General features: G+C 41.5%; 1 protein-coding gene across 3 annotated transcripts in view; it reads right to left on the reverse strand.

Moving 5' to 3' along the window:
- CDS2 (CDP-diacylglycerol synthase 2) overlaps positions 1 to 15,608 on the reverse strand; it is a 103,533-nt gene that overhangs the window by 22,486 nt on the left and 65,439 nt on the right. For all 3 annotated transcript variants that reach the window (XM_075858537.1, XM_075858538.1, XM_075858536.1), the window contains 8 exons: positions 15,140 to 15,282; positions 11,426 to 11,522; positions 11,247 to 11,344; positions 6,825 to 6,964; positions 6,544 to 6,602; positions 4,186 to 4,268; positions 1,967 to 2,054; positions 1,366 to 1,434 (listed from right to left, as the gene is read on the reverse strand). In XM_075858537.1, the coding sequence (XP_075714652.1) occupies positions 1,366 to 1,434; positions 1,967 to 2,054; positions 4,186 to 4,268; positions 6,544 to 6,602; positions 6,825 to 6,964; positions 11,247 to 11,344; positions 11,426 to 11,482 (594 nt within the window). In that variant the 5' untranslated portion in view covers positions 11,483 to 11,522; positions 15,140 to 15,282. The remainder of the gene's footprint in view (positions 1 to 1,365; positions 1,435 to 1,966; positions 2,055 to 4,185; positions 4,269 to 6,543; positions 6,603 to 6,824; positions 6,965 to 11,246; positions 11,345 to 11,425; positions 11,523 to 15,139; positions 15,283 to 15,608) is intronic.

A 15,608-nucleotide genomic window follows, 5' to 3' on the forward strand; every position in this document is an offset into this window, starting at 1 on the left:
CCCAGGCAAGACCTCGTGTCCTGACACTGTATGCCGCTGGAGGTTAGAAACATTAGCGGTATATATATATATATATATATATATCTTTCTAGATAGGTGCATGTTGCTATTATCCCTAAACTGGCGGCATACAGTGTAAAAATGCAAGATCTCACAAACCAGCTGGCTCATTCGCATATTGTACACATGTCCTGTAAATAGTTTTTGTTTGTTTTTTAAATGTAATTACTTTAATATTTAAAACCGATTATTTTGGTTCTGCAAAACTTTTTTTTTTTAAATTAAAAACAGAGAGGACTTCCCCATGAAAGGTCCTCATTAAACAAAGGAAATTCGGAAACATTGGTATTTAAATCAGGCAAGAAAAGGACCTTACAAGTTTATTGCGAGCACAGGTTGGGGCAGTGTGACTGCAGGGGGAGCTGCAACTCGAAGGCCGGGATCACACACTGTTTTGATGCAGTTTTTGCCTAAGTATTTTTTTAGTCTAAGCCAGAAGTGGATTCAAAAGGAAGGAAATGTAAGAACAAAAGACTAATGCCTCTCCTCTCTTTTGTTTCTACTTCGGTGTTTGACGAAAAATAAACGAAGCCAAAAACTAATAAAACTGCATCAAAAATGCGTGTGTGATCCTGGCCTCGGGGATCCAGCCCTGGCTATATCATAGGTAGAGACTCGATTTTGTTTTTATTTTAAAGTCCGGAAACCACCCTGACTCAGACCAGGTGGAAGTGGGAGCTGCTTATACTGTACTTGCAGCGCTCACTTCAGCCTGTGTGGAGGAGGAGAGGGGAAGCCGCGCGCAGGGAGAGGACGACTGCTGGAACGCAGATTAGGCAGACAGAATAAATTGCTGGTCCTTAAAACTAAAATTAGCTAAGCGGTTAAAATGCACTTAAGGGGCCAGAGTTATGCACGGACTAGATTTACTGGAGTCATAAATTCAAAACAGTCAATAAAAAATGTAGACATTTTCTGAAAGGTTTTTCTATTTTCAATGTGATAGTTAGGGGGGGGGGGTTTAAAGTGTTGTATGAGATCGGAAAAACATGGCTGATTTTTTCAAGAAACAGCATTACTCTTGTCCACAGTACTGCACTTCAGGCCCATTCCCTTGAATATGCAATACCACACTATGGGCAAGTGGGGCACTGTTACTGGAAGAAGCCATGTTTTTCTAACCTCATACAACCCCTTTAACAGATCGGTGAAGGTACCAAATATTTAGCAGTAATAGTTTATTTAATTTCAAGAATTAATGTTTTTCTCAACTAAACTATGGTAGATAAAAATCCAGTTCTGTGGAAAGCCAAGTATAGTAGAATAGTGGAGAAAGTGGAGAAAGTGGAACAGCTCAGTACTTACCAAAATTCCAAACAACACTGTAGCAAAGAATCCTCCAATAAATCCTTCCCACGTCTTCTTGGGCGACAGCTGGTGAGAACCAGAGCAAAAGTCAGGATGAAAGCCAGCCATGGTCCTGCAAAGAGCAGCAACTATCTTTCTATCTAACCGTCTAGGAGTTACGTTATAAATGGCTGACCACCGTCAGATCCTGGAACTATCCTGGGACTGCCTCCAGCCACCACCAGCAGGAGTTTATAGCACACATATTTACTATAGAGTAAAGCCATATGCAGTAGGATCCCCTAACAGTGACGGCAAACGACCAGAAACCTATCACTTATCACTCAATTGTTGTTGCATCTTGACGACCTACTGTATGTCCATATGACTCCCATAGAAAGGGGGTCCCCTCCATAATCCAGAGCGGAGAGCTTCTCTGGAGGACTCAGTGCGACCATGCATCAGATGTTCATCCATTTATTTAAATTGGCACTGTATAATACTAGCGGGTTGCCAAAACGGAAATATATGGGGGCCGAATGGAAGTATGGTATTTTCTTTTTACCATTTAACTCTGTTTGAAAGCAATTTGAGACGTCAGAGAACCGGTTTACTTTACCTTAATGAGTGGAGTTCTTCCAAAGAAGAATCCAAACATGTATGCCATGATGTCATTACAGATCACACAGGAGATGGGCACTATGAACCTAAGCGGAAAGGAAGAAGCGGTTATAAATAAGGTTACAGAGGGTAGGACATTAAACTTATAAGCAGGTATCACGCGGCTGAACAGAAGTCAGAGATAATAATCAAAATTCGTTTTTTTTATCTCCGCATCAGTTTTTAGCGGTTTGTCATATACGTTCTGCAATGTGTTTATATAGTAAATTATTAGTCGTCTCTCACATTGAGATCAGTTTTAATCTATATAGAAAGACAAACAACTTTGTAACTGCTTTGCGTTCCTGTTTTTGGGCCAGTTTTAACTACAGAATCGCGTTATTTTCTACATTTATAGAAGTCTGCTTTCATAATTCTCCAGGTTGCCTTGGGAAACGGACAACAGATTAGCTCTGCCTTGCTGTCAGATATGTGGAGCTGACCGGTTTTGTTATTTTTCTTTTTTAAACTCCTTACGAATGCAACAGAAAAGAAAAGTTGTAGAATGTTTCATTGAATCCCGAATGACAGATGCAGAAAAAGAAATGGATCATCTATAGGCGCTGCTGCGTGGTGAAAATCAACGGAATAGCAGAGAGGTGTAGTCCAGGTATAAAATATATTTTATTAAAACAAGACGTGGCTACGCGTTTCGACGCTGAACAAGCGTCTTCCTGAGGCTTGTTCAGCGTCGAAACGCGTAGCCACGTCTGGTTTTAATAAAATATATTTTATACCTGGACTCCACCTCTCTGCTATTCCGTTGATTTTCACCACGCAGCAGCGCCTATAGATGATCCATTTCTTTTTCTTCATCCATTCAATTTGCTAAGCGGTTCTCCTCGGGGACCGGTTTTGGATCTGGCAGCAGTACCTGTGGATTTGTTATTGCGATTTATTCATTTGGTCTAGGTGAGCATGGCAATGTTTTCCTCTCCACCTGCCTAACCTATTGACCTGCACAAGGTGGCGCCGTGTTTTTTGCTCTTTTCTTCACGAATGACAGATGCAATACTTCTAGGAGAAAATACCTCCAAGGGAGAATATCGCTGACGTACGACGCAGCGCCATATGGCAGCACATGAAGTGCCAGCAGCCATACAGCTCCATAATCGCAGTTTTTTAAATTCTATTGCCCAGACCGAGTATGGGTCCCTTATGTGATATGGTCCACTAAAGATTACATTGAATTAGTACAGTAAGTGCAAAGTATATGTGATTAGAAGTTTGCTTTCCTATTGTTATAGTCAAGATTTTACATAGGACTGCAGCTGCTAAGCAAGGTATCATTGGAAACAAATACTGCAGTCCCAAAGAGTTAAAAGACCAGCACGGTCAGGGTAAATGTAAAACTCTGTAAAATCAAGGCGAATAGTTGAGCCGTGTCCAGATAATCTAGAACTTTATTTCAACTGTGCCAAACATTTCCCTTCGAGCGAGGACAATATAAATGGAAGCCCAGCTCAAATAGGCTTATAATCTAAGAGGAGGGAAATGAGGTGTCGGGACAAAAGAGACAATGTGTAGTGAGATGGCATCATCCAGACGTGGTGGGGGAGGTCAGTAATTATAGGGTTGGCGTATTTGCCTGTTACAACTATTATCCACAATATGTTGTGCTTGGAGCTCTCTCTGGATAAAACATTTTTTCCTTATAATGTGGATTATTGTGCTGAGAAAATGAACACTAGAAATAGAGATGGATAAATCCCAAGAACAAAAATAGAAAGACTTTTCAAAATATTCAAAATGAGAGGTTCCATGTTTTGGCTCATTTACCGCATTATGTAGAAATATTACATCATGGGACTGCAGTGGGGCTTAGGTCTCATGCAGACGTCCTTAATCCAGCTGCATTTTAGCTTCCGTATTATGGCCGCGGGGGGGGGGGGGGGGGGGGGTCGAATGACCCTTCATGTCGAGGCGTATAACCAACATAATGGAAATACACCATGTGTAGCTATTCTAAGCGGACAAATCAACCTAGAAAAATATTCTATGAAGACACTAGAGTTACCCATTAGAATGGTTCATTGGGGAGTCTTTCAGACATAGTAACAAAGCATTTTCTTATAAGTGGACCAAATATTTTTGGCTCGCTGTTTAGCAAAAGAGGATGCGGCTGCCAGATATCTCCAATCTTGTGGTCCACTGGGTGAGCAGAACATGAGGACTCACCAGATCATGCCTTCAAACAGGTTGTGAATGATTAAGTGAGACTGCGTGACGACGATCAGAAGAGTGACATGAGTCCAGCCAAACTAAAAAGACAAGAACATGTTGATGTAGGGGCAGGTGCAAACAGATAAAATGTTGAAGGGGTCTTCCCACAGTTACATGTGATGGCACATTGGAGGATATGTCAAAACTTCTTAATCAGGAGGGATCGAACTGCCGGGACCCCAAACATTTCCCAGAATGAAGGGGATGCAACGCTAGTTAAACACAGGGAAAAAGCCAAAGGGGTTTCTGCTCCCCTGCTCTCGGGATTGGCGGAGAATCCAAAGGTTGCAACCCCACCAGTTATGAAGTGTTGGCAGGTCCTTCCATTATATGATGGTAATCTCCCATTAATTGAATATATTATAGTCAACAAAATACTACATGTCCAGGGGCAGGGCTACAATATAACCCAACTTATTCCTAAAGCTCCCTGCACTGGTTCATAGCGGAAGAGGGCCTTGCCTCTGTCTGGCACGAGGCCACCTCTCCAGTCAGGGGACCTCCGTTTTCTCGATAAGCGAGTGTCACGAAGGTGAACACCTATCAGACGTTTATGGTATTGCCTGTAAAAATACCATAAAACGTCACAGATGGTAATACCCTTTTAAAGATGCAGCTTATTTTAGAATGAACATCAAAGCCGCCTCAGTGATCTGCTGAAATTAGTCGACCTCTCATAAGAGGATGCAGTATTACAGAGTGGCAAATAAATGGGTGAGAAGGTAATACATAGAGTATGCTCTTCTAAGCGGCTCTCCACTTTGTCTAAAGGCCCATTGACACTGAGCATTTTTTTATTTTTTTACTTTCTTGTTTCACATTGTTTAACCCCTTAATGACCAGCCTATTTTAAACCTTAATGACCAAGCTATTTTTTACGTTTTTCCATCGTCGCATTCCAAGAGCTATAACTTTTTTTTATTTTTGTGTCAACATAGCTGTATAAGGTCTTGTTTTTTGCGAGACAAGTTGTATTTTGCAATAGCACAATTTTGGGGTACATACAATTTACGGATTAACTTTTATTAACTTTTTTTGGGGGTAATAGAAAAAAAGCAGCAATTTTGCCACTTTTTTTGTGTCCTTAATTTACGCCATTTACCATGTGGTATAAATAACATAATAACGTTATTCAGTGGGTTGTTGCAATTGCAACGATACCAAATTTACATATATATTTACTATGTTTTCCTACTTTTACACAGTAAAAACTGTTTTTTCAAAATTATTTGTTTTTGTGTCTCCATATTTGAAGAGCCATAACTTTTTTAATTTTTCCGCCGATGCAGTTGTATGAGGGCTTTTTTTTTTTTTTGCGGGACGACTTGTAGTTTTCATTGGTGCCATTTTGGAGTACATGCGACTTTTTGATCACTTTTTATCACATTTTTTTAAGGCAGGGTGTACAGAAAACAGCAATTCTGGCATCCTTTTTAATTTAATAGCTTTATAGTCGGGGTCGTTACGGACGCGGCGATACCAAATATGTGTAACTTTCTTTTTTTTCATAATAAAGCATTTTGTTAGGGAAAAAGTAGGTTTTTTCTTTGGGTTTTTTATTTATCTTAATTAAACTTCTTGTTTACTTTTTTACTAGTCCCACTAGGGGATTTTACTATATACTATGTTTTTATAATGCACTGCAATACTTCTGTATTGCAGCGTATTATTGCCTATCAGTGTAAAACTGACAGGCACCTGCTAGGTGATGCCTCTGGCATGGCCTAGCAGGCATTGGCTAGAGGCAGACCTGGGGGCCTAAGGCCCCCGGCTGCCATAGAAAGCACCGACACCCTGCGATCGCATGCAGGGTGCCGTGCCGGTAGGGTGAGAGGGGGAGCCCCCTCCCCCTACCAAACCACTTCGCTGCGGTGCTCGCTATTGAGCGCCGCATCGAAGGGGTTAAACAGGTGGATTTGGATCGGCGCTGTTCCAAGCCCTCAGCTACCAGAGGTAGCTGAGAGCAGGGAGTTTTTCCTTTTCACGGCACCGCTTATTTATTCTGATGCAGTGCCGTGAAAAAGGCATATGTATCAGCATAAAGCCCATTAGTGGCAGCTGTGAAAAGGCGTATTGGCGGTCACTAACGGGTTAAAAAGGGATTATTATTATTATTATGATGTATATTTGTTTTGAAACTACAATGGGCTTGCATAGGTCTACTACACCTTTTTTTTTATACTTCTGATCACTATGCAGGATGGGGTTAAAGCATTCTCTTAATGACCTATATAAATACAATTTTTATAAACATATACTCCCATCATCTCCTGCTCAGGAGGTTGTATAAACCCTTATAAAATGATTGGTTACCATGTAAAATTGCAGACGGTAATGCTTCTTCACCAGGCTCAGCACAAACATACAAAAACCTGAAGATAAAAAAGAAAAAAAACAGTTATGTTAACATATTTCTGAACTGAAATTTGCAGTCCTTCATAAGATGCAAGAAAGCTAAAGTGGATGGATGGGTCACAAATTTGGAAAATGCAAGGAAAGTGGATTAAGTTTTAGAAGCTCTGTATAGATCCTTCATCTCACAATATTCCGTAAGAAAAAGAAACAGAAGTGCAATAAATATAGGACCATCCTACCCATAAGGTATAGAGCAAAGGAAATAAAGCGATGATATTTGCTGAGGATTCTTAGTGGCTCCTCTCTTTGGACCAATGTAAAGAAGTAGTCAGTGACTGTCTCTCCATAAAAGAAGTAGTTGACACATAACAAGAAATACCTGTGGATAAATTAAAAAAAAACATAAAACATCAGATATAATAATAATGATGAAAAAATATATATAGAATTGGCCTGAAGTGTCTTTGTTGTGGATGTTTGCATACCTGTTAGGATATGTGCACACACAATCTCAAAAACGTTTGAAAATATGGAGCGGCTTTCAAGGGAAAACAGCTCCTGATTTTCAGACGGTTTTTAAGCCACTTGTGATTTTCACTGCCGTTTTTGGAGCTGTTTTTCTATAGTCCATGAAAAACGGTTCCAAAAACAGCTGAAGAAGTGACATGAACTTCTCTTTCGTGGCCGTTTTGAAAAACAGCCGCGAAAAAAACGGCCCGTCAGAACAGAATGCCATTTTTCCCATTGAAATCAATGGGCAGATGTTTGGAGGTGTTCTGCTTCCGATTTTTCAGCAGTTTTTCGGGCCGTTTACAGCCGAAAATAGACTGTGTGAACATACCCTAATGGAAACTACATCGATCACATCTAAGTTCTTATGAACTTAGATGTGATCGATAACAGCTTGATCCTGTGTGTCAGAGACACGCAGGACCCGCTGACACTGAACCCATCAATCCTGTGGACCTGAAGGATACAGGTTTTAGCGCATAATACAGCTGCTGTATATCCAGGACACAAAAGCAGCTGTATCTCTAATTACTTATTAAAAATTATTTTTATTTTTCAAAGTTGCACCAAACACACTGATACTGTTTTATTAAAATATATATATTTATTCAAAGATGTACATAGCTTTTAAAGAGCACCTATCTGCTGTTCACCCCAGTTGTTAAAACAAAATCCGTCTCTCGTTGTACAGGAGAGAGACTGCAGGAAGTCTCTTCACAGCCTGCCTATAGAAAACTATGTAGGGGAACGAGGGGAGCGAGGGGGGAGCGAGAGAGGGGAGAGCGAGGGGGGAGAGCGAGGGGGGAGAGCGAGGGGGGAGAGCGAGGGGAGAGAGCGAGGGGGGAGAGCGAGGGGGGAGAGCGAGGGGAGAGAAGTGAGGGCGCGAGGGAGGGGCGCGAGGGAGGGGCGCGAGGGAGGGGCGCGAGGGAGAAGGGTGGGAGAGAGACAGACGTGCTGAAGCTGCTGGTGTATATCTCACTCCAGTGCTGGATTCACAGTTACACTGCTCATTACTGCTGTACAATCTCACCCATGCAGACAGACAGACAGATATATATATAAATATATGATAGAGGTAGGAGAAAACTGAGAATATGAAATAGAGCCTTGCGAGGGGAAAACTGCAAAAAAAAAGTCATATAACAGCCAGTGTTATTCCTCATGTACACACACGTCAGCTTATCCTGAAAAGTCAGTTGAAAAGTAGGGTACGTTTACGTTAAGGCACAGGTCAGCAGGAAATAAGTCAGGTTCGAACACTAACGAGCGTGCTCAATAATCTCTCAATGCAAATAGCTAAAGCGACTCGACGATTAGTGATAAAACGTTCTCCGAATCTGTGAATAATCGTTTACGTGAACATAAAAATAATTGTAGGTCGTTCCGACATTTAGATATGTAAACATAAATCGTTTGATCAATAGACGACCTAACAATGAATTTAGAAAAATTATTTAGATAATAATGTGTGTTTGAATGCCTGCCTGTAATCGCTATTAACCCCTTCCCGCCGCAGCCCTTTTTCAGATTTTCATTTTCGTTTTTTCCTCCCCACCTTCCAAAAGCGATAACGTCTTTATTTTTCCGTCGATATAGTACTATGAGGGCTTGGTCTTTGCCGGACGAGTTGTAGTTTTTCGTAGCACCATTTATTTTGCCATATAATGTACTAGGAAACTGGAAAAAATTTAGTTGTAGTTTTTAATAATACCATTTTGGTGTAAATGCGACGGTTTGAGCACTTTTTTAAAAAAAATTTGTGGGAGATTAGGTGACCAAAAAATAGAGATTCTGGCGTTTACAATTTTATTTTTTATTTTTTAACGGCGTTCACCGTGCGGGTTAAATAATAATATATTGTAATAGTTCAGACTTTTACGGACGCGGCGATACCAATTATGTTTATTTAGTTATTTTTTTACTTTTTTTTATTAGTCCCTCTAGGGGACTTCAACCAGCGACCGTTAGATCGCTTGCACGATATACTGCAATACTAATGTATTGCAGTATATCGTGATTCTGACAGGCAACTATTAAGCTGGAGACAGGGCTTAATAGGTGTACAAAGATGGCGGACCTGGGGGGCGTTCATTCGGCCCCCAGGCAGCCGTAGCAACCATCGCCCCCTGCGATTGAGTTGCGGTGGGCTGTTAGAGGGGGTCGCCTCCCTCTTTCTAACGATTTAAATGCTGCAGTCTATGTTGACCGCGGAATTTAACGAGTTAAACTAGGGGAATCGCGCTCGAGCGAAATGCCGCTAGTTACTCTGAGGTGTCGGCTGAAACAAACAGCCGACACCGGCATCGTATGAAGCAGGTTCACTCCGTGAGCCCGCTCCATACTTCCCCTACCCGACTTTGGCGTATGGATACGTCAAATGTCGGGAAGGGGTTACGCATATTTGCTGTCACTAACTTGCAATTGCGAATATCTGCTTGTGTAAATGAACCTTTAGTTGAAACATTGACTCTAACTCCTTAACGTCATTTGCCGGAATCGGAGCGGTTAGATAGAGGGATGGAGATGTGGCTGTGTCAATTGAAAACAGTTATGGCTCTTAGAAATCAAAGATGAAAAAAACAAAAATTGACTGTGTCCTTAAAGCATACCTAACTTTGCAGGTGACTTTTCAGAATAAGGAGTCATGTGTGTACATAATAAATAACACTATTTCTGCCCATTATATGACTTGTATAAGGCTGTCACAGAGCCTGTGGGATTTTCTGTCATGGTACCAGCAGAGGGTAGTGTGAACCCACCTTGTCATCAATGGATTTGGCATGGGGTTAAACTTGGGAGCAGAGTCTAAGGGGACTTCTGCTCTTCACCGTTAAACAAGAATCTGGACCTCACTGCAGGGGAAACCCAGGTTGCTACCTCTATAGTAGTATTCCTTGGTGACGGCCATCGTAACAGGTGTAGTGACAAATAGCATGGACAGGTGAAGCAAAAGGTCAGGGCAGGCTGCAAGGTCAAAACGGGTCATGCAGTTAATGTCAGATCATGCAGCAGAAGTTTGTCACGTGTAACAAATCAAAAGGTCAGGGTAAGCGGCAGGCACGAACGGTCAAGATGCAGGCGGAGGTCAAAAACAGGAAATCAGATAGCGGAGACTCTAGGAAAACTGGGAACACTCAAAGAACCAAGTTTCTCTGGCCAAAAGCATGGAAAGGGGAGGTACTTGAATATCCAGGGCAGAACCCCGGCGGCGAGGGAGGCCACCAGCTGTGGACCTCAGAGAAGAGGAGCGGCACCGGGCAGAAGGAGGCTGCCGAAGTAAATAAACCATAGCGGTGTCAAGCGGCCATTACAATGGAATTTTTTTGCAGTTTTCCCCTCGTCAGGCCTCTATTTACTTCTAATTTGGCTCTGAGCTAGTGGGTAGAGCCTAACTGCTATCATGTCTTCTATACACTGCACATATAGAAGAGCAGAATCCTGCTCTATTATCTCTATCACATATATAGAAGCAGCAGCAACATGGAAATTATACAGCAGTAATGAGTAGTGTAGCTGAGAATCCAGCACTGTGGTGAGATATAACACTTACCAGCAGCCTGCATCTCCACTCTCTCGCTGATCCTGCTGCCTCTCTCTGTAAAATTCTATGGGTTACAGCATGTGTCCCTCCTCTCTGCACCCTCCTCCTGTTCCCCCTCTCCATAAACATCTATGGGCAGCATCTATGTGTCTCTGCTCCTGTTTTCCACTCCCCTCTCCATTGACTTGTATGGGCTGCACCGTCTGTTTCTCTCCCCTCTGCTCCCGCCTCAGGCTCTCCCTCCCTATAGACTTCTATGGGCAGGCTGTGACGACACACTGCCTCTGCTCTGTAACTAGAGATGATTTTTTTGTCTTGACAACAAGGGATGGACAACAGATTACAGGAATGGAGACACCTAGTGGCAGTAACTTCACACAGAATTTGCATAGATAAAAGGTAAATGACAAAGTTGACATATAACAGATATACTATTAGATTAGCATAAATTTGAAAAGTTAGTGTCCATTTAAGGGGTAACATTTCTGATGTGCACCATAATCCAGTTCTATGTACCAAGCAACTAGCACTACCATTTTTATTCAATTATGAAATCCATTCAAGATAGATAGGCAGGAGATATATTGTCATTTGAAAACCCTTTTCCTACCAGCTAAGCGTCCGAAACCAGGGTAGATCATAGGAATGATAGACATTGTAGCCGATCATGATAATCTCCTGGAAGCACTTAATCTGCACACACATCACCTGTAGGAATAAGATTACATGTGTTATAAATCAGTCAGTCAGTTAGTCTCAATTAACCAGAAAACCCCGGGTAGCACTTACAATCATCATGAGCACTATAGGTCCCAAATAGATGATGAAGAAGAAAAATGCAATCATTGCCAGTGTGAGAATGCCTCTGATCCACCAGTTCTTCCATCTAGTCATGGAGAAGACATCACGGTTAGCAAAGTCAACAATCAGCCAACCAAACATTTTACCTTCCAGTAAAGCTGGCCATTCACTAGACTAGCGTTTCTCAGCTCCATTCCATTAAGAGGAATGTCACCAGATTATAAGTGCCCTATCTTCTAGATAATCTGATCGACGCTGTAATGTAGATAACCGCAGTGGTTTTTATTTTGAAAAACGATCATTTTTTAGCAAGTTATGACCAATTTTAGATTTATGCTAATTCGTTTCTTAATAACCAACTGGGCGTGTTTTTACTTTTTACCAACTGGACGTTCTAAAGAGAAGTGTATGACGCTGACCAATCAGCGTCATACACTTCTCTCCATTAGTTTTTAGCAGTACTCGCAACACAGCGTGATCTGGCGAGATCACGCTGTGCTGTCACATACTCCAACATTAATTATACCAAAGTGTCTTGAGAGTGAATAGACATTGCCTCCAGCCAGGACGCGATGTCTATTCACACTCCCGACACTTCGGTAAAGTTTCTTGGGGACTTACTCACACAGCACAGCGTGATCTCGCGAGATCACGTTGCGCTGTCAATCGCAGAAACTTTACCGAAGTGTCAGGAGTGTGAATAGACATCGCGTCCTGGCTGGAGGCAATGTCTATTCACTCTCAAGACACTTCGGTAAAGTTAATGTGGGAGTATGTGACAGCACAGCGTGATCACGCTGTGTTGCGAGTACTGCTAAAAATGAATGGAGAGAAGTGTGACGCTGATTGGTCAGCGTCATACACTTCTCTTTACAATGCCCAGTTGGTAAAAAAGTAAAAAAAACACGCCCAGTTGTCTATTAAGAAAGTAATTAGCATAAATCTAAAATTGTGCATAACTTGGTCAAAATTTAGAGTTTTTCAAAATAAAAACTACTGTTATCTACATTACAGCACCGATCAGATTATGTGGGAGATAGGGCACTTATAATCTGGTGACAGAGCCTCTATAAGTACCGTCCTAGGACAAAACTTGAAGATATTTCCATATTTTTATACTATGTATGCTCATAATGCATAAGATTATTGTTATAGCGTGGACCAATGAACAGATTGTAACTTTTGTAGCGGCCGGCATAAAAGTATTAATTTATAAGAAGGAAATTAGGAAATAGATGAGCAATTGTTAGTTCTCACTTTAATAATAATTTAACTTTAATTGAATTTAATCCTCTCCTTGTCTTTTTTTCCCCCTTGAGCACCAGATATATTTTACATATTTAGAGTGCATAGATACTTATATAATTGGGGAGCTCCCATCTTGGCTGCTCATTTTATGTAGAAGTGTAACATTTATAAAAACGTTTATTTTCTATAATCAATGTACGGTATTTCTATAGGCTATAGCTGTTGCACTACAATAGTGTGAATAGTGTGAAGCCCTGGACCTTAGGGAAATCACACGGCACAATATGTAACATTATGACAGAAATGGGATCTACATATAAGTGTGTGTGTACATATGTAGCAGAGTTGCATTTATACTCTCATTCTTTGGCGCTAACCACAGTAGCTGGTTCACCTACAGTCCCCCGTAGATCTTCCTGATATACGTTTCCCAAACTATACACACACATTGACTTTATACATATACAGTGTGTGTAGATATACAAGCAGTATATATATATATATATATATATATATATATATATATATATATATATATATAAAGCATTCCGCATTGCAGAAGAAATGTAAATTTATGACACTGCAGTTTAATAAACTTGTTTTTTGTGCTACTTGCAGGATTCCCACAGGAAAACCCTGTTTGATCAGGATTATAGAGCGACATAAACTGCCACGTCCAACCATCCTGTTCAGTCTATTTAAAGCACCGTTTCCTGAACTAAAGCCTTTATCCTGTAAAGGAAGAATCTAATTTACTTATTGTTTCAGTCAGAGGAACAGCCCATCAGATAATGGAAATGAAGACATGGGCATGCAAGCTCTTCACCCGGCCTGGTCTTCTGTTACCAGTCATGAATAGTTATGAACAGTTTGGCTGGACGTACTATGGTGCCACAACGGAAGAGTCGTCCTGTAGTCCTGATAAGATGGTATTGGGTAACTGTTCGTGGGTCGCCCTGTCATCTTATTAAACATGGCTGCTCTAAAAGGCATCTGGTGACAAAGTAGGACATCTCTCACATTTCAGTAGCAGATTTGTTTTGATTAAACCAATATCCATGTCTGTAAAGAAATGAATAGCAGCATCGACTATAAGAAACGTAGAATAGTTCTGGTTTGGAGCGATTTTTCATAATACCATGGGATGGTGCCTGGCTAATTCAGAATTCCCTATTAGGTATTGAAAATGGTTTCTCTAAGCCAAAGTGATGAGACTACAAAAAGCTTTTCTTGCTCTGGGGGACCCAACATATATATGTGTTAGACAAATGGCTCATTGATTTTACCATGAACTACGTAATGCTTTATTTACCCTGTGGTGGTGCTGCAGGAAAATTCAACAATTGCTACTAGGGGTCCCCCTTTAAGGATTTGCTTAACTAGCATGACAGTGCTCCTGTGCAAAAAGAATCAAAGGCATAACTATGGGGACTGGCGAAGCAAGTTCTCCAGGTGCAATGGGGCACCAACAACAAGCCACTCTGCCTTGGCCATGGTGTTCTCCCGGTCACCTGAAATTAGAAGCGGAGATGGGTGTCAGCCTGCAGTGTTTGGACACTTGTGGCTTTACCAGACTCCCGAGTGACAGATAGTCAATGCTCTAGAATGTACATTTTCGATGATGAGGCAGAGGAGGAGGCTGAGAACAGGAGGTTTCATTAAACTTAATGACGCCAAGGAAAATATCAGCGAAGAACACTGCAGACTGACAACATACTTAAGATGTTATGTAGTCGCTTTACCAATCAGTAACACACAACCTCATCAGATAATGCATTAGGGAAATAACCTTGTTAACCAATCTTGAAATCTTCCCTCGGTGTCAAACACAAGAACGTTACACATTGGTCCCCATCTATACTGGTAGACAGCGCACATGCCCCGTGCTTCTTACAAATAACAGAAACAATAATTTGTCAGACTCTTTGCTGCTATATATAGAATTTTTAACAATTCAGGACTTAGGGCCTGTTCACATTGTGTTTTTGCCCTACAGTTGGCGTGCAGGTCTGGGGAGCCTCTGACATACACGCTCAAGGTGTCCATAGGGCTCCATTAGCCGATGGAAGACAAAAGAGTTTTTTTTTTTTTTAAAGGTACTGAATCTTTCCCCCTTGGAAAACTTAGATATGAGGGCTCGAATTTCCCAGTTTTGAGTGAAATATACGATTTACCCGAACATACATATTGTACAGCCGCCGGAGGGGATCGGGGATTTCTAGCAAGCAGCAGTATCCTTCATTTTCATCATTGCAGTAAAGCATTAGTGAGGCTGCCAGCTGAGATTTACCAGCGCAGGGGATTCTCTGTAATCTGCTTACAGTGCAGTCAATGAATACAAGTCAACAGCTCCGATGTACATTTAACTCCTGCATGCCAAATATCATGTAAAATGGGATTTGGCAAGCAATACACAGAGTAACAGTCTAGATCATTATAAGAAGATGACGTGACCTGGAAGACAGGCTGGACAAGGCCCGGTTGAGTACTTCTGGGGTGTCATCAGTCGGGGTGCCTTGCTGAGTACCCCCAGTGTCGGTTTTGCTGTCACTGTCTGACGCGGTCTCCCCATCAAGTTTAACTTCAGGTTCGATCTCCTGGGGAAAAAAACAAAAATATTCCATGAAACGGTTTTGTTATGTATAAGAACACTAATGTGCAATATTCCACTACAACAGCTGGAGTAAGATGTGACAGATTTATTAAAAGGCGCATGCCTCTAAATAAAACCTTGGGATCCTTCCGCTTGCGGTGTGAGTGGCCTCATTTCTCCCCCCCATCCTGATCTGAAATGAAATTTAAAAAAATACTCACCTCACAGTTCTTTTTCGATCCCCTCCCAGATTTCCTCAGGCTTCCACATCCGGCAGCGGCACATATAAGGTTCCGACGCTGAGCAGGACGTTATATGTGACACAGGAAC

This window comes from Rhinoderma darwinii, chromosome 3, assembly GCF_050947455.1.
Source record: "Rhinoderma darwinii isolate aRhiDar2 chromosome 3, aRhiDar2.hap1, whole genome shotgun sequence".
NCBI classification, from domain to species: Eukaryota; Metazoa; Chordata; class Amphibia; order Anura; family Rhinodermatidae; genus Rhinoderma; species Rhinoderma darwinii.